The sequence below is a fragment of the Alnus glutinosa genome, chromosome 14 (genome assembly GCF_958979055.1).
Source record: "Alnus glutinosa chromosome 14, dhAlnGlut1.1, whole genome shotgun sequence".
Classification (NCBI taxonomy): domain Eukaryota; kingdom Viridiplantae; phylum Streptophyta; class Magnoliopsida; order Fagales; family Betulaceae; genus Alnus; species Alnus glutinosa.
Window position 1 is genome coordinate 24,514,674 of NC_084899.1, and position 18,053 is coordinate 24,532,726.

The 18,053-nt window shown below is 35.6% G+C and overlaps 2 protein-coding genes across 3 annotated transcripts; both read right to left on the minus strand.

The window, feature by feature from the left end:
* Positions 1-2,310: 2,310 nt before the first annotated feature.
* Positions 2,311-12,243, minus strand: LOC133857441 (poly [ADP-ribose] polymerase 1). Its single transcript, XM_062292709.1, has 20 exons — positions 11,866-12,243; positions 10,515-10,564; positions 10,243-10,426; positions 9,193-9,382; positions 8,755-9,079; positions 8,143-8,338; positions 7,912-8,076; positions 7,727-7,787; positions 7,543-7,606; positions 7,206-7,457; positions 6,661-6,898; positions 6,454-6,566; positions 6,286-6,362; positions 5,984-6,144; positions 4,056-4,247; positions 3,787-3,895; positions 3,557-3,639; positions 3,294-3,431; positions 2,950-3,132; positions 2,311-2,584 (listed from the first exon to the last, which is right to left on the minus strand). The coding sequence occupies exons 1-20, from the start codon at positions 12,007-12,009 to the stop codon at positions 2,537-2,539; spliced, it is 2,973 nt and encodes a 990-aa protein (XP_062148693.1). The 5' UTR covers positions 12,010-12,243; the 3' UTR covers positions 2,311-2,536.
* Positions 12,244-13,021: 778 nt separating this feature from the next.
* Positions 13,022-16,405, minus strand: LOC133856534 (deoxyhypusine hydroxylase). Of its 2 annotated transcripts, XR_009898216.1 has the most exons (8): positions 16,179-16,405; positions 15,545-15,678; positions 15,234-15,457; positions 15,007-15,145; positions 14,240-14,366; positions 13,520-13,638; positions 13,325-13,443; positions 13,022-13,220 (listed from the first exon to the last, which is right to left on the minus strand). XR_009898216.1 is itself a non-coding variant. In XM_062291586.1 (7 exons), the coding sequence occupies exons 1-7, from the start codon at positions 16,357-16,359 to the stop codon at positions 13,411-13,413; spliced, it is 957 nt and encodes a 318-aa protein (XP_062147570.1). In that variant the 5' UTR covers positions 16,360-16,405; the 3' UTR covers positions 13,022-13,410. The 2 variants fall into 2 exon arrangements, 1 of the variants encoding a protein (XP_062147570.1); XM_062291586.1 differs by having other exon boundaries at positions 13,022-13,443.
* Between the last annotated feature and the right edge of the window lie 1,648 nt (positions 16,406-18,053).

Below are 18,053 nucleotides of genomic sequence, written 5' to 3' on the forward strand. Positions count from 1 at the left end.
TGTACCCGACATGCAATATTTAGTGCTGTCAAAACACGACCTACGAACCCAACATAAAATTAATGAGTTATGATTAATATGTTGGGTTATGGTTGACTTATATAGTCTTATACTCATGCATTAACACGACTCAAATCTAACCTGCAAATACAAATTGCCACCTCTAGGTCCTCATACTTATATAGTCTTATGTAGTCTATAATCTTATACTCATACTTCGACAATAATTCGTACCCAATAATCTGCAACATTCAGGACTGACAATTTTTTATACGACCTACAAACCCAATACGAAATTAATGAGTTATAATTAATATGTCGGGTTATGATTGATCTATATAGTCTTATACTCATGTCTTAAATTTAGCCTGCAAATATGAATTGTCACCCCTAGTGTCCTCCGCCCCCTAAACCTTCTTCTATTTAGGTAATGAAATTTAATTTACCCCAAAAGAAAAAATAAATGGAATTCCAAGAATACTATTCATTTCATTTGGGGGAAAGTCTTCTTTGAACTGAATGAATGGTGTGATAGTGATACAGATACTCCTCCCCTCGTGCAGAGGATGATGCTCCATTTATGACAGGAGACAAAAGCAACAACTTAAAGCAGCAACAAAACTAAGCAGCTTTGCACTTTGCACATAGGCCGTCATTTTCACAAACAACACCGATACGACCCTATCTCTCCCACACGTTCGTTTCTGTACCCTTATCACCGGCCTCCTCACATTTTTTTTCATTTTTTTTTTCATTTTTTTCCCTCTTTTTGGAGACATAATTACTTCCCTTCCCTGTACAAATTTCTTTACGACAAAATTTCCATGTTTTAAATTCGTCCACATCCAATCCTCTTACGTTTCCTTCAAATTTTGAAAAAACATTAATCCCACTTTTCAGAAGAGTCGAATTAAGACTACCATGACTAGATGTAATTATTTTCTTACCCATGCGAGTGCCTGTGCATGGTAGCTTGTAGCTTAGGCTAAAACTTTGTGGTTGCGGGGGGGAGTAAACAGTAAACAGTAAACAGCATCTTTTCAGAACATGGAGAGAGATAAAGAAGTTTAGAAGGGTAGCAAAAAGAGTATGAATGGGGGGGTGGTTCGTCACCCAAACTCAGGAAAATGGCTGTTTCCGTAAAGAAAGTACACCCCATGTCATGCATCCACTGCTCCTTACCTCAGCTATCATCTTCCTTGCAAACCATCTAAAGCCATGACACACACAGCTGACAGCTGTGAACCTTTTAGGCCCTATCCAGCCTTGACATAATCAACATGTATCCAACAGTCAATATATAGCATCATCCATGCACATGGCACACATGCGGCTGCCCAAAATACCTCCCAAAAAAAAAATCTCTATAGTACCAAAATTATTCCAAGGTTTTGTAATCTAGAAGTCGCAATTCGTGTTCGTGTGTCTAGTTCGAGTTGTATCGAGGCATTTATATAAAACTATATAGATCAATCATAACCCCTCAACTCTAACCCGTTAGTTTCATGTTGAATTTGTGGGTCAAGTAAAAGTTGTCATCCTTAATCGTAGTGAAGCTTGTAATGTCTTCATCTTTAAGCATTCTATTCGAAATAAGTACCTTTTTGTTTATTCTGCTCTTCCAAACTGGGTTATAAGAATTTTCTCTAGTTTGGTCTATAAAATTGTTGTGACCTTTAACACGTAAAAAGTACATACTTTTTTACTAGCATTAATAGAGATGGAAAAAAAATATTGCATTAAAAAGGTATAATTTGTTAAATAGCCTTATTAGTTGTTTCATTATACCAATCCAATGTTAAATTATATGGGAATGGAATTCCATTTTCACACAGGTATAAGCTTTTAATTTTATAAAACAGTTCAAATTAGATTCTCTTTGTTGAATACGAAGTTTATTGAGGAAAAAACGAGAGAGAAACCAGTACAATCGTAACAAGGCTGCATTTGAGAGAAGAAGAAGCCTCAAGACAGGCTAAAAGAACAAACAATCTCAAACGAGCAGGCCCTTTGGAAGCTAGCTTCGCCATTGTTATAATCTTGGATCTAGTTATGTTTATAACTTTATATGGACCCAAAAATGTTGTTAAAGCTTGGATTTCTGTAGATGATCAAAGACCCATCAAAGTGGATAAGGCCAGAACAGTGGTCGGAGGGAGTAGGATTTATCTGAGCGTGTGTATTTGTATAACATTGCATTAAAAGTTCGTATGAAAAGAGACCCATATTTGTGCTAGCTTGTGGCGTGTTGAAAATATATATATATATATATATATATATATATCACAGTATGGAAGGGGAGAAACCATGAACAAAAAAACAGAAACCATGATTTTTCTGAAGATACTGAACTTGCTTCCACTCCTACGAGCAATATGTACATATGGCAAACAAGATCTCCAGCAAACCCAAAAATGAGATCTTAATCGACAAGACTAGGAGGTTAAAGGATACCAAAACGTTCAAAACAGAAGGAACATCGTGTGAATTGCTGATTACCATTCCCCCAAAATAGTACATTTCCACTTACCTCCCCTCACCTCTTGTGATGAAACTTCACCTTCAACAAGAACTGCATCTTAACCTGTCCAAGATAAGAACCCCCGGACTCAGTCACAGGCAGGATAGAAGTGTACTAATTGGAAGGAGAAAAAGTACCAATATATGCAGAACATCAATACAGTCCAACCCAAATACCAAGCATTATCAATTTTACATATTATAACTGTCCAATGAATGGGGGGAGTTGGTCACTTTTTGGAAGTTGTCAAAAAGTATTTGTGTGCATTTGTAATAACTGATCCGTACGTATGACTCATAAACATCTATTCGGTATTTGGCTTAAGTTTATAATAGCAATTAATCACTATGGACAACTGGAATAAAAATAAAATAAAAAATAAAAAAAACTAGTTTGAGACTAAGTGATGAAAAATCAAGATAACTTACTTGAGCCGTATCGTAAACGATGTACTCATTATACATTAGCTCGGAGGCCTTGACTTTTGATGGCACTGGTTTCCCACAAGGAACTACAATATCATCCCTCCACTTCACATTTTCCGTCTCCAGAGGTATATTCTTGCCAAGTCCTTTTGTAGAGTGCTTTCCTTCAGGAGGTTTATCCATATACTGAATGACAGTGGAAAAGAAGTTAAAAGGGAGAAAGTCGCTGGAGAAATAACGAGTTTAATGTATCTGTATGGCTGAATCTTTTTCCCGAGACATACTGGAAAAGTTGTTGGATAAATATTGCTTAAAAATTCACATAAAATCATGTAATTTGGACTCACTTTGGCCTTCTTGAGCTCATAGACCTCCCCCAAAGCAACTTCACTAAGAAGCATTAAGCCAACAGGGTTTTTCTTATCAGTGTAGCAATACTGAGCACTCTTGCTGACCAGGTCAGCGAAGTATACCCCTTTGCCAAACTATAATGCAAAACAAAGAAGATTTAGACTGGTAGAAAAGTACATCAGACATTAAGTAAGCATTTAAATATAGATACACATCCGTGTACACACGTGCACCAGAGAGAGAGAGAGAGAGAGAGAACCATATAGCCAGTTGCTGGAGCTTCAGGAGGAGCTATTCTCAGTCCCTGGCTAAGTATTCCCACAAAATTTGTCAACCGAGAACCTGCAGAGGACAAAATGTTTAGCTCTACTTCTCCCTCTATTCAACTTTCCTGACACTCTAGTAGATCCCCACAAACCTTGATCTAGAACAAACTGCAAGAGAATACAGTCATTCACAAGTCACATCAGAGAAAAAACTGCAGCTTACCATGCCAGAGGAGCATTCTGTTCTTGAGCTTCTCTCTGTAGGGTGCGAACTTATCCAATTCCCCTTCTCTTTCAAGTGTGAAAACTTCTTCCAGTTCAAGAGTCCAATCCTGATGATATTACCAGTTGCCAGAATTAATTTGTCAAAACCAAAAGACAAAACAAAACAAAAAAACAAAAAAACAAAACAAAACAAACAAACCAAGAAGGAAGCGAGAAACAAGAAATTATCAACAGCATAGTGAGTGCCAGTTCTCAAAGTAAACCCACCTTATGTGTAGGGGCATGAGTAGTGAGGAGATACTTCTCAATCAACCGAAAATCTTCACTATCATGAGGAAGGGGAGCAATATCACAATGGAGCTTCATATACTTTTCATCTAGGGAGTCATCACTATCAGCATCAAAACCTACTAATCTGGAAGCGATTTCAATGTCCTGGAGAGCTTCTAACATTTTAACCTACCATGGAAGCATAAATCAGGTAGTAATGATTAGTTCTTGTACAGACTGCATGAGGCAGATGAAAAAATGGCTTGCATAGATCAGTTCCAGACTAAATGTGCATCATATTCTGTTGCATAAAATACAATAGTGAAATTCCATATCTATGCTTTTTCAACCACTTTAGAGCCTGTGCAAAGGACAAACCTTTCCCTATAGAACTTCCCAAGCAAACGTTTTATCAAAAGTTCTCGGCCATTATGAATCTAAACTATTTTTTAAATGATTCAGAATGCTATCCTGTTTCTGACCATCTCAATTCAACAAATTTTAACTTTTCATTACAAATTTCCCAAATTGTGCTTCAAAGTTTAAACCAGGACTAAAATGATACCAAAACAAAAATTCATAACCAGCTCTGTAGACTAAGTTACAGCTTTAAATTGGTTTTATCATGCACCACAGTCCCATGCCCTGACCTACTAAATAGTTCTGTTTCCATTCCTTTTACAAGTTTCAGATAAAAAAAATTCAACCATCTTAAATTTCACATTGCAACTTGGTCATTGTATAAAAGATTTTAGAGGTGTACCAAGGAATGAAATGATCTTACTCTATTTTTACCTCCAATTGAATACTAAACATCACAGCAAGCATGTAAATGGGAAAAGTGAAATGTCTTCCTCTGACATATACTAATTACTCATAGCAAAACAAAATATAAAAAACGAAGGAAAAGAAACCGAGCTTTGACCCTTCCCTTCTCCTCCCCTAAACACATAAAAAATATACAAGGAAAAAAAAAAAAAAACCTCATTAGTATTTCTTTCAGCACCAACACCAGTGAGCAAAAGAACGAAACTCATGGTGCATTGCTAGAAATTATGCAAATGTTGCTCAAATGCAATTTACAGCTATTTTAAAGGGCTGTCAGATAGAGACAATGCCATTGGCTGCAAAATGACAATTCAGTTCATTTGAGGTTTTCTGCTTATGGGATTGGCATGAAATCCAATCCCCCCAAAATAGATTCTGAACAGTTTAGGAGATTTGAGGATTGCGAGAGATCAGTGGTGGAGCTTAAGACCTTCAAACCCTTTATCAGTGGACAGCGCCTTTGATTGTCTTCATTCTTCTAGCTTTCAAGATTTTCTTAGAGTGTGTTAGGTTCTTAATCTTTTATCTTTTTCAGTTTATGTGTCTCTCTTGTATATTTTTATGTACTTAGGTTGCACCCTTTTGCTTTTTAAGAAGATTTTGATTACTTATTGGGGAAAAAAAAAAGTTTGGGAGATTTGAGGAATTGATATATTATAGGTAATTAACATTTCAGGGGAACAACATCTTAAAAGGGATGTTCAAAAGTAGTAGTTAAAGACATGCATAATGTAAAAGATTAGTAAACGTTTAGTCCATTCATACGCCTCTCATCATAATTGGCTGTCTACTTGTTTATGTATGATCCAAGGAGATTGCAGCAACATTAATTACAAGAAGTTCAGAATGATGCCGTTTACTCAGTTAGGAAAAGAATGGGTAAGAGCTTCCTAGACTAGAGCACATGCCACCTAAAAAAAGTAAATTATATGAATTCTTAGATAAATCTACAACAGGCTTAGCAAAATAATAAGAAGAAGAAGAAACAGAACAAACAGTAATAATGATGAGGTAATATCATCAGTAATTAAAGAGAAATAGATTGAGGATATGCAAAAAGTAAAAAACATGATAGATGATACACACTGGATTCTTACCTTTGACTTGAAATCATCCTCATCTCTAATAATATGTGGGTGAATGGAAGGGATCACAGTGAAAAAACGATTGCTGGCATCAATGATCAAGCTTTCCTTGACAGAAGGATCATGAGAATTACCATTTAGCAGATTCTGTATTTCAGTTAATGCCTCAAAACCTGGGGGGGGGGGGGGGGGGTGGAGAAAATGAAGTTAACAAACTGTTGGATATCCTTTTTTTGTATCCTTCTTCATAAGTTAGTTTCAGAACAAAACAGCTATATATCTCAAGCGTGATAAGAGATTTTTGAAGGTAATACCCTTTTGGATATTGCTTTTGCTCAGTTTTCCCAGTGGCATCTCTGCCATATTAATCTCAAATTCCATCATGGCAGCTCTGCAAGGATTACAATGTAGCTTTTCAGGCATATAAAATCTTCAACAGAAAAGGAAATCTATCACTAAATAAATAATGATCTGTTTATAACCTGTATGTTTCCACATTAAAGAGCATCGTCATCAATTCTACTAATGCAGGAGCAAGTTTGCTGTCTGCATTGTTCTGTCTATTCTTAGACACCTGTTTGTTAACCCCATAGTCCTACAAAATTCCATATAATTAAATCACTAATAACTACTACCAAAGCAAGTATTTGCCATACATAAATAACTGAATAAAAACATAAAATCTTTACAATATCCAATGGAAAAAATCTGCCAGGTTGCTTCTGAAAGTTTCGTTTTTGTTCCCATGCCTCCCACGGATTCCCAGTCTTCTCCATGAACAAACGCTTGAAATCATGAATTGCATCTGGTTTTGACATTTCTTCCAATTTGATTCCTCCAATTTTGTCATTTCCCACTCGACCCCATTTACGAAACACATAGCAATCTGATCCTTTATCATCTTGGATTATTTGGAGGATATAGTAACTAAACACGGGCAAACATATAGAAATCAGAATAAAATATAGAAGTTATAATTTAACATTCAGGATTTAAAAGAAGAGCAAATGGAATAATGTAGGCATTTGGAATGATAAAACAGTATGTATATCAAACAACAGTATAATAAGCTATTGAGTTTTAAAAGGAAAAAAAAAATCAATGTGAACAAAAAAAAAAAAGCCTAAAAGCTTGCCATAAATGTTGCATGTATTTAATTTAAGCTTAGGGAAAACCACAGATATTATAAAACCATTCAAGGCTGCAAAAGAACGATGGAAAACAACAAAACTACCTGTTAACACCAGTTGATAAGTCAGACATGCTCAAAGTCGTGTTATAGATGCTTTTCCCATCCTCAAGTATGTGACCTGTATCTTGGAGACCAGAAGATTCATGCACAGCACTTCTCCCTTTTACTTTGACAGTGACCATGCTAGAGGCCTCGCCAATGGCTTCAACTTTGTACAAATCAAATGGAAGCTTCTTCTGTCTTTTAATGCAATCAACCAGATAATCCTCCCTAACAATTGGTAACTTCATCCTCCTGTTGATGAAACCATTGCAAGTCAAAATGAAAATGAATCAAACAAGAAAAGTGCTACAGACCAGTAATTTGAGAGCACATTTACCTTGCTTTCCTTGTCTCGGCATTTTGATCATCCAGCACTCCACTCACAACTAAGCAGTTAGTATCTGCAATTTAATTTGTTAAGCAAAGCAACTAAAACAATGCATCAATGTCAACAGGAACACATCCATATCTCTGAAGACACGAGACTTTTAAGTTCAATATTCAGTTGATGGATCATATACCTTTCTTGATCTTCGTATGAACAACTCCACCCACCCCCTCAATTTTTCTCTTAAATTCCTCCTGCAAAATCATCCCTCATGAGATTAACTCATTAACTATGACAGATCTGAAACTGCATTAGACATTATTTCAGTGTATCATAGAATACAAATATTTAACATATAAAAGGAAGGAAAAATCATACCATGGATTCCTTTGGTAATCCAGATACAGCAACTCTCAAGTCTCCCAAACTTTCACTCTTTGATGATTCAGACTCACGGTTTGCAGCTTGACTTCCAGAAGCATTATTGTATGATGGCAGAGGGAGAATCCGAACAGGTTTGGTCTTCTTTTGTGATTTAAACCACTGCATACAATTGAGTAACTTAAGTCGCTATCTCTTTATCATATGACAAGAGTATAAGTTCAATACCTTAATAAGATATTGATTATTGGTGTCTTCTGGAACTTTCCACTTCCCATTCAGACGTTCTGGTTCACGAGTAGAGTAAGAACACTTGCTCCATGCCGATAAGAACCCATGGCACCGATACATGCCTCCAGAATAACGAAGAGAACCAGAACATATTGGACAGCTAGAAAGTGCTCCAAACATCATCCCATCAGCACTAAACAAGAATTAAAACAGACAATATTTGTCAACGGCCGATAAAAAGGATGACATGTAGTGGTCTAAAATAGTGGTAGTTATCAACTTATTAACAGTTAATCCATGAATCATATTCAAATAAAAATCTGGTTTAAAAATCGCAAGGTATAACAAACAAAGCAGCAGTTTCAGACTTATGCCAAAACTTATACATTGGGGTAAAGGTGATCTAGTAACCAATACTGGTACACTAAGCCTATGAGGTTAGTGTCAAGACAAACAAGTAAAATTACCTCCTTTTGAGAATGTATCCATGACAACTAACCAGAAAGAAAACGAGAAGCATAAAATCCATGAGGAAGCTTGCAGACGATTTTTAAAAAAGTTAAAAGTCTCTGTGGAATAGAGGCTCAGAGATTGCATAATATAAATTACCAGCGTTCACGCAAATCAAGTTCTGATCCAGTTGAATCTAGACTATTGGCTTCAAGCATTTCCCGCAACTCTGCTGTTGTCACATGTTTTTTAAGATCATCTTTCAGAGCCCATAGTTCTTTAGTTTGGGTCTCTAGTTTATTCTCCCAATCCCTGGAATCAGCAACATTCTCCTTACATGAAGCCCTGCTAGCCGATGTGTCTCCTCCAGCCTTTGCAACTTTTGGCTTCTGATCAACATTAACATCCTTTTTCCGTTTTATACCAGCTTTGGAAGTTGATTGTTGCAGGAGTTCTTTATTGTCTTGTATCTCAAGTTCAGTGCCTGAAAGGAGGACAACTATAGTGAGAGTGATAATAGCAGTAAAAAAACAAAAGTTCTGTCATTGCTACAGCATCAGAAAACCACCTACTATAAAATCAAAACGAAGTTCATACCACTCTTTGCAGTAGAAGGAAACTTCTTCTTGGCCAGGCCAATGACAGCTGCCTGGTCAGAAGCTGAGAGGCTCTCCCATCCAGACAACTTCTCCACTTGGGTATATGGAGATAATTCCAAGAAACAATTGGCATGGTTCCACGCCAAGCCCCTAGCTCCTTGGCCATCAGGCTTGATGGATATACGAACCTAGGGGTGAATAGTAAAAGCATCGACATAAAGGAATATTCAAGTACTAGTATCATTTATGCATTACTAGTTGCAATAACTCAACCCATCAATATATTGTGAACATGACGGGTGGATAACAATCTGCTTGACAAATGACCATTGCCTCCACCTTTGACAAAAACTACATTATCTTCATATGTTGATCTTACTTCAGGAATTCAACTCTTACCACACTAGTTTAGATTTTAAAATTGCTTTGAGGAGTTCTATAAAATCTTTTTTTTTTTTTGATAACCAAGATGTCCAGGGCTTCGCCCCAACTAGATCCCAGGACACACCATGCAAAGCACCCCCTCCACATGGGGTAAGGTAAAGCCTTGGATTTTTCTCATGGGCGTAGCCCCAAATAATTGTTTGCACTCAAGGGGATCAAATATATAAGATTTCTATAAAATCTTAAACAGCACCTTAAGTCAAGTTTGTTTTGGACATTGACTACACTTGGAACCAAAACGTTACCTGCTTAGAGAGGGTAACATTGATCATAAATATTAAACAAAATTACATTTCATTTTGTGCATAAAACAAGATGTTTGCATTGTCACTCAAGGTGGCTTTCTAAACACTCTCGTAACTTTTTTCTCTTCTTTTTTCAATTAACTCTTTTCAATTATGAAACCCGAATATGGCCTACTTCATATCAAGGTCATGAGAAGTGGCCACTTGCAAGAGTTGTTTGCATGGTCACTCACGGTTGAGATTGGCAATGATGTACCCACCTTATTTAAGGACCACTGAGCACCATACAGTTGAAGATAAGTAATCATGGCACTTGGTTGGCCATGTGAGAAACAAAGCAGAGAAACATAGAAACCAACCTCTCCTTTCATAATCTTTTGTTTGCAGGGCTTGCAGGTAGCACGAGAAGTTTCTGAAACTTCAATACCACATACTGCATTAGTGACATCAATTGTTGCTGCAGGTCCACTGCCCTCCACATACTCCCTGATCTTCTGCTGGTCTTCCCAACGAAGCAACTCAACGCCTTCAACATCATCAATGCTAGAAGCACAATAACACTTAGCAGTTAATTACTGCATCTATCTGATTTACTTAATGGAAATGATGATAAATATACAAGCATACATACGATTTTATCTGCTTTGCTTTCTTCAATATGCAATCAGCATGGTGCCACATCTGATTCAGAAAACAAACACATGTCAAAGTTGTACATAGTTTCTTAATCAAGAAGGATGATTTGGAAAGTAAAAGATTCCAATTACAACCGAAAATATACTAATATCAATGATCATAGAAGCCCTTTAGCGATTTATTTTAGAACTTCTAAGTAATAGAGAAAAGCAAATCATACCACACCATGAACAACTCTAACTCTAATGTATTGTTCAATATCTTCCTTAAGTCAATCATAAATGGAAGTCACAACAAAGTTCTAGCAGGCCGCCAAAAATAGCTAGGATGCATCCATAAGATTTCCTCAATACTGGAAGAAACATTTTAACAATAGGGCATAAAGATGCCGATTATAAGAATGAAGGACCAATTTTCTGAGCCGAACCAAAATGTGTCCACAAATGACAAAGTGGCTCACTTCCAAGTCCAACTCAACCCAACTGTAGGCATTCTCAAGTCTCTAAAACTTACGTACTAAATCAAGCTAATACATTATATAAGAAAACTATGAGCTATGCTACATTTACCAAAATGGACCTTAAGTAGCTGGGTTCATAGATACATTGCAAGCTTAAGTAGCAACCATCTAAAGCCTAAAGATATATCATGCCATATGAGCTTTCTGGATAAGGAACCGATACAATTTTGAAGTGAAAATAAACTGAGCAACTAAACAAAGTCCTAAACAATTTTGAAGTGAAAATAAACTTAGCAACTAAACAAAGTCCTAAACCCCAAAAAAATCGCAACCCATTGCTCAAAACTATATCTTTTTTCCACATAAGCCAGCGATTGTCAACTTGATATTGATTAAAAAGTCACCCAAAATAAACTAATACCACAATTTTAAAGAACGCGAAAATGGAAATGAGTTCACATACCCCAAATGCAAAACTGTAAACGACAATATACGAGAACCAAAAAACCAAAACTTAAAAGGTCCGTTTGGGGTTCGATTTTTTAAATTAGAATTCAATTCTTATTTGGTGCACCAATTTTGAAGTTTGAATTTGTAAGATAAAATTAGAAAAAGTTGAATAAAATATAATTTGTTTTGAAAAGATTGAATAAAATATGATTTGTATTTTAGAAAAATACAGAATGATATTTGTTTTTGAAATCATGGTTGCCAAACGAACCATTAAATGGTCAATAAATTCAAACTAGAAATACGAGCCAAAGCACAATAATGGAAGTCCCAAAACATCAAAATAGTTAAAAGAGAATAAAAAGAAAGAACAGCAACGCTAAAGCTCGAACCCAGAAAGGAAAACAAGAGGGAAGAGAAGGGGAGTAAAGCATACGGGCATGAAGCCGTCGAATTGGGTGGCCTGGACCATCTTGCCGAGGCGGAGCACCTCTTTGGCAATGGGGCTCTTGCATGTCTTGCAGGAGGATCGCGACGACTTCGCGTACTCCGCCTTCCACGGCTTCTGGGGGCTCGCCATTTGCCTTCCTCTCTCTTTGGCGAAGAGCTCTTCGCGCTCGCACACTATATATACGTATGTGTAGGCTGGGGACCTGGGGTTGAATCGATGATGAGAGAATACTATATATAGAGCTTCTTTGGGACGCCTCACGATTTTGTTTTCTTTATGTGAGGAGGTTAAAAATCTAATCGATTTTTCATACAATAATGATGAATTTCATCGATTGGGGCATTTGCTGTTACAAAGTAGTGCCACTACTTCACTTTCCCTAGTAAAGGAAATGGGAAAGCTAAATATATGCCTTCTGCCTGTCGGTTGCTGTCAGATCTTTCTTTTCTTTTTCTTTTTCTTTTTTGTTTTTTTTTTTTTTGAATGAAACTGTCAGAACTTTCTGGTGAAGAGGAACCTATATCGGTTTTTATTATATAATTATCTTAAAATGTTAATGGGATTTTTTTTTCCCTAATAATTATAATTATTGAGACTCTACATTAACATTGTGAAATTGTCGCAGGACAAAAATGCATCTTCCGATGCTGATATGACAAAATCATAATCAACCCTTGATTAGTCATAAAAATTTAATTATCGGTTGAACTGTCATATCAACATTGTAAAATAATTATAAAATAAACATATTGTATATAGCATTACTTTTACAAATAAAACCGTAATCATCTACCAATTTACTCAATATTAGTCTCGAATGTGTTTTGTTTCCTGGAAGCGTCAACTAGTTTACCATAATAAAAATTGGAGTTATAATCTCATTTATTTGTATTTATTTCTCCGAACAAGAATACATACTAAGGTTGAAGAATCAAGATCTTCTTCGATTTCAAGTTAAATGAAAAAAATTTATTTTATGGTCGAGATTTAATTTCATAGATTTACATTTCTGACAGTTAACAGGTCTAAAGTCAACCTGCTCAAGCATAGTCAAGCAGAATAAAATATTGACCGAGCTTGGCTTGCTAAGCAATCAATTTTGGTACATGGACAGCCCAAATGAACTGAACATCTCTCAAACTTGGGGTCCTTAAGCATAGTGTATTCATTTATATGCAACAAGAGTCTGGAAAAATCCAAAAAACATATTAACTTCATCCTTTGATAGGTAGAGTATAGTATGTATTATCAAAAATCAAAGTAAAGATAGGCAAGTACAGCATCCATTTGATGAGAATTGCTGAAGCCACCTTGCAATATTCCTGACGATTAGTGTAGACCTTCATTAGATTAGAATAAGAAGAAAAAAAATTCAGTGGGGATATACTTGTGTACTCAGTTAAGGTCACTAAGTCATAAATTAGCAGAACCAAGAAACACAGGCCTGGAAAGTGAACTATGAACTCTTGGACATCTTAAAATGAACTCTTTTTCATCTGCTCATCCTTCAATATGAAAAACTTGAACCATCTAATGCACCGAAGGAGCTTGCGTGAAAAGGTACTGCACAGAAAATATTTGTCAGTGACTTCTCAAAATAGTAAAATATTTTAATATAGTTCAAATTGGGAGAATATACCTCAAATGATTTTCCTGATCTTTCAAATTCCAGCATGCTTAGAGCAACCTCACAACTTTGTGAGACAATAGGCTCAGGGTCCAACACAAATTCCTCAAGAAGTGTTATACTTTGCTCATCTACAAGTCAAGTGCACAAAAAACAAAACTTATCAAAATGATCCAGAAGCGGAAATGGTTGACATTAAATGCTATATCACACTGGTAAGGCATATTATTAAATAACTGGTTCAATAGGCAACCACTAAAGGTTTCCTGGCCCAGCAATACCTGCTGCCTCGGCAATGACGATCTATAGATTGAATCTAGAGTACCATCAGGGCCTGAATGAAATGGATGAGGTGGGCGCTTAGCAATTTGGCAAGGCTCAAGTGTAGATTTTGTTGCAAAAAATAAAATAAAATATATATATATATACACACACTCTTAAATGAAGGATTATGATTTCCTCTGCCTATTCAAAACAAGTTTTCTTTATCAAATCTCATATGCGCTTACCAATTTCATCCATTTTTAATCATTATTAAACATTACTTTAATAGTACTAGCATGCAATTAACTCTCACAAGACACTGCATCTACAATACAGGCACACAATGTTTCTTGATATTTCTATTGTTATAACAAGCTACGAATTGAGGAGAATTTGTCACGCAGAACACATGTAGTACTAAACATAAGTCAGATAACAAGCCCACAGACTAAAATCAAGTGGTCATACCTGCAATGGAACCAAGAGCTTCAGCAGCTTCATGTCTAACCATGGGATGCTCATTGGCATCGCTAATTAGTTTGGAAAGAGCAGCTGAAGCAGCTTTGTTTTGCAGTTGGCCTAAAACATAGGCAACCTGAAAAATACAGTACATGCCGACATCACTAGCACTAGAATATGAAGAAAGACACATACGTGGGAACAAATTCATGTCAGAAAAGCTGAAAAACAAATCTATGTCAAACAAGGCATTGGAGATCTTTTTTACCTTTTACATTATAGAGAAAAAAATTAAGATAGACACAACCTCGGTAGAGCATAAACCACTAAATCCTCATCAAATCTCATAGAAAATCGCAAAACCAAACTCTTTTTCTCCTTAATAAGATGTCCTATTGCAGTCGAATAATCTGCTGTTTTATTAGCTTCCCTGTATATATGGAATGTATTGATCTCCAAATTATTATCATAAAATAATGTTTTACAATCTTGGATAATGTTTAGAATTTTCAAAGGGAACCTTTGTGTGCCTAAAATGCTCTCAATAACGATGTTTGCATCACCTTCAATAAGAAGCTTCTTATAGCACACTTTGGCTAGTTAAGATTAACCCATTTCTTAAAGCTATAGTCTCTAAAAGCAAAACCAAATTGAACAAACAGTGACATTACCAGAAACCAAATATAATGCCCAAAACTATAATGTATAAACAAACTTAACAAATCAATTGTTTCACGTCACCAAAAATACCACAAAGATAGAGGATAGTTATCTACCTCATGTTTCAGTAGAGCACTTTTTGAATGCAAAGAATCAATTACTGCCGAAACAGCTTCATCTCCGCCATGATTTCGAAGTGCAAAGAGAGCTGCGTACCTCTCATACATGCATTTTTCTTCATCCAAAAGTACTTCCCTGAAGTTAAATTAGGATTAATTCATAAATCTAACCCGACACGCACAAGTGCAAATGGTTCTAGTCATCAGCCAATAACTACACAAACCTTAGTTGATCTACCGAATAACAAGAAGAAGCCGGTGCAGCAGGATCAACAGACATAAAGGGCGACCCTCCCTCACCATTTCCACTAGTACCCTTCATTTGGTCAATCCGATTGAGAGCCAATTCACACGTCTCTCGAACCTCCATAGCTGGATCTGATACCAAACTCTTCTTCAAAATAGGAACATTACTTTCCAACCCAATTGCACCCAGTGCTTCCGCCGCCTGCCCAATTATAATAGGATTACACATTTTACAAACAAGGACCAAACGGGGAAGCATAACAAGGAATAGTATAAGATTTGGATTTACTTCGTGGCGAACAATGGGATGCAAAGAAAGATCATTCAGCACTGAAACCAAAGCTGGGATAGCTTCCACATCTTGCATTTGACCCAACGCAAATGCAGCCTCATGTGCTAACAAATTAGACGAATCCCTTGTCGCTGTAAAAGGGCGAACACACATACTTTATTTTATTCTTTTGTTGTAATTAATGTACAAAACTACTTCATAGTATCAAAGAGTTTCTATGTCTCTATAAATACCAACTAAGTAATTGGTTAAGAAATTTCATGCTTCACAGAAAGATGTTACAAAGAAACAAAAAGCGAAGTAAACCCATAACTAAAAGCGTAATCCAAGAACTAAAAATTCAAGTTCGGATTTTTCCGTTCAGCATATAACTAAAATATTTATTACTTGATTAATTTGCAGCAGAGTTACCTGCGGATTCTAATCCCAGTTCGTGAGTGTTTAAAGGGGAACAAAAGAACCAATTTTTGTGTTCCTTCTGAGCAAAAATCAAATTGATTATACTTTGGAAATCAATAAAATCACTTCCAAAACCCTAGCAATCAAGAGGAGGACGCACAAGAACAAAAAACAAGCAAGCAACTTTGCAAAGCGAATAAAAAGAAGGACTTTGGGAAAGATTCGGACGAACCGACGATAAGAGCATTGCGAGGGGCGGGGCCTTTGAGGTTTCGGAGGGAGAAGAGGGCTCTGAAGCGCTCCGAGATCGGCTGGGCAGGGTCGCCCAACCGCTCGCATAAGAATTTCTCCATCTCGGGCGAGCATCCGAATGCTGTAAGAACGTCGCCGTCGTCGTCGTTCGAAGAATCCATGGAATTTGCTACGCAGAGCGTACTCGCTGGCGCAGCTTGTTTTTCTATGGAAAATAAGTGGGAATGGTAAAATTACTTATTTAGCCTTGAGCTTTGCACTTGTACCAAATTTACTTATTTATCCGTCAACTACTAATACAACTATTAAATGAGAATTTACGTTACAACCAATCATCATTTAATACGCGACATGAATCGAAGACTATAATTTAAGAATAAAACTATAATTCATAATAAGCTAAGTCATCAATTATACTATGTACCAATTTTTTAAAAAATAAAAATAATCTTATTGTATTTTTCATTTTTAAAATTTAAGAATACAACTATAATTCAACAATTTGGTCGTATTGTAAATTGTACATTTAATGATTATGAAGTAGGTAAATATCACCCTTCTTTTTTATTTGTTGCTGCTAAAATTTAAAATTCGTTCAATATGTAGCATGACTCTTAATCCAATAGGCAAAAGAATTCATGCCTATTATCCATGTCTAATTATTTGTCCTATAATTCAATTAATTCAAGAACTTTACATAAGCACAAACAAATATTTTCTAACGAGACCAATGGCCAATCATTAATGTTTTTACCCAAAACCCATAAATTAACATTAATCTATACAATATTGTTATCCATAATAGTAGGCATGTACAAATGATACGGTTATAATCACTCCGCAACCGCTAACCGCATAAGAGTGGAACCGTTAGCGGTTTTAGAGATAAGGATAATGGTTAATAACTGCTAACCACATACACTTCTATATAAATAATATAAATATTTATATTATATATTTAATATAAAAAATAACTTCGATACACAAAGTGATGTATTTAATTTTATTAAAAAAAAATAAAAAATCATCAGCTCTAAAATTTTTATTCTCTTTGATAACAAGCAAAGATTATACTTGGGATCTTTAAGCCTTTAAATCTAAGATTCCGGTTCCTTATTCAATTTTCTTAAAGGTCTTACCGTTCATCTTTAAGGTAACAAATTAAAGGGGTTTTATGGAAATGTCATTGGCCAAATGGATATTTGAATTCATAAGCTTGTTATGCAACTTATACAGTTTTTTTTTTTTTTTTTCCTTTTCTTTTTTCTTTCAAGTTCGTTTATATATATGGATATATAATTATTTACACTTTTTATTAGTATATATTGTCTAATTTTACAGGGAATTGAGGATTATAGTACCTTTGCCAATGGATACGACATATTTGGATTACTTATTTGATAATCGCTTTTTTTTTTTTAAAAAAAAAATTATTAAAATAAGCCCAAAACCGGCCCAAAAGTCCAATATAAAAAACGGTTATCAACAGCCGGTTATATGTTTTAATAACCACATAAGCGGAGCGGTTGTGGTTGTTAAAATTCAATAACCGCCTTAGACGGTTATAGTTAGCGGTTATTGACAATAACTGCAACCGCATGTACAACCCTACATAATAGAATATAATGGATTGAATTAACTATTTCATAATTTGGTTTGTTTATCATTCATGGGAATCATTATTCCACTAGAAAAATGAGATAAATAGTTATTTGTTGAAAATATGGAAGTCTTAAAAACAATTCCTAAAAAGTAATTGATATTTTTATATTATTTTTATTTTTTTAAAACAAAGAAAATGTATAATGGGCGGCCAACTACCCTTAGGGGTGGATCCCCTCAAGGGTGCAACCAC

Coding starts and splice junctions, on each gene's coding strand:
- LOC133857441 (XM_062292709.1), bottom strand. CDS start 12,009: ATGGCGAGCCCCCAGAAGCCGTGGAAGGCGGAGTACGCGAAGTCGTCG. Junction 9,080..9,192: donor TCCTTCTACTGCAAAGAGTG/GTATGAACTTCG, acceptor TCCTCCTTTCAG/GCACTGAACTTGAGATACAA. Junction 8,077..8,142: donor ATAATCAATATCTTATTAAG/GTATTGAACTTA, acceptor AATTGTATGCAG/TGGTTTAAATCACAAAAGAA.
- LOC133856534 (XM_062291586.1), bottom strand. CDS start 16,359: ATGGATTCTTCGAACGACGACGACGGCGACGTTCTTACAGCATTCGGA. Junction 15,679..16,178: donor TCGCAATGCTCTTATCGTCG/GTTCGTCCGAAT, acceptor GCCCTTTTACAG/CGACAAGGGATTCGTCTAAT. Junction 13,639..14,239: donor AGCTCTTGGTTCCATTGCAG/GTATGACCACTT, acceptor CTTGACTTGTAG/ATGAGCAAAGTATAACACTT.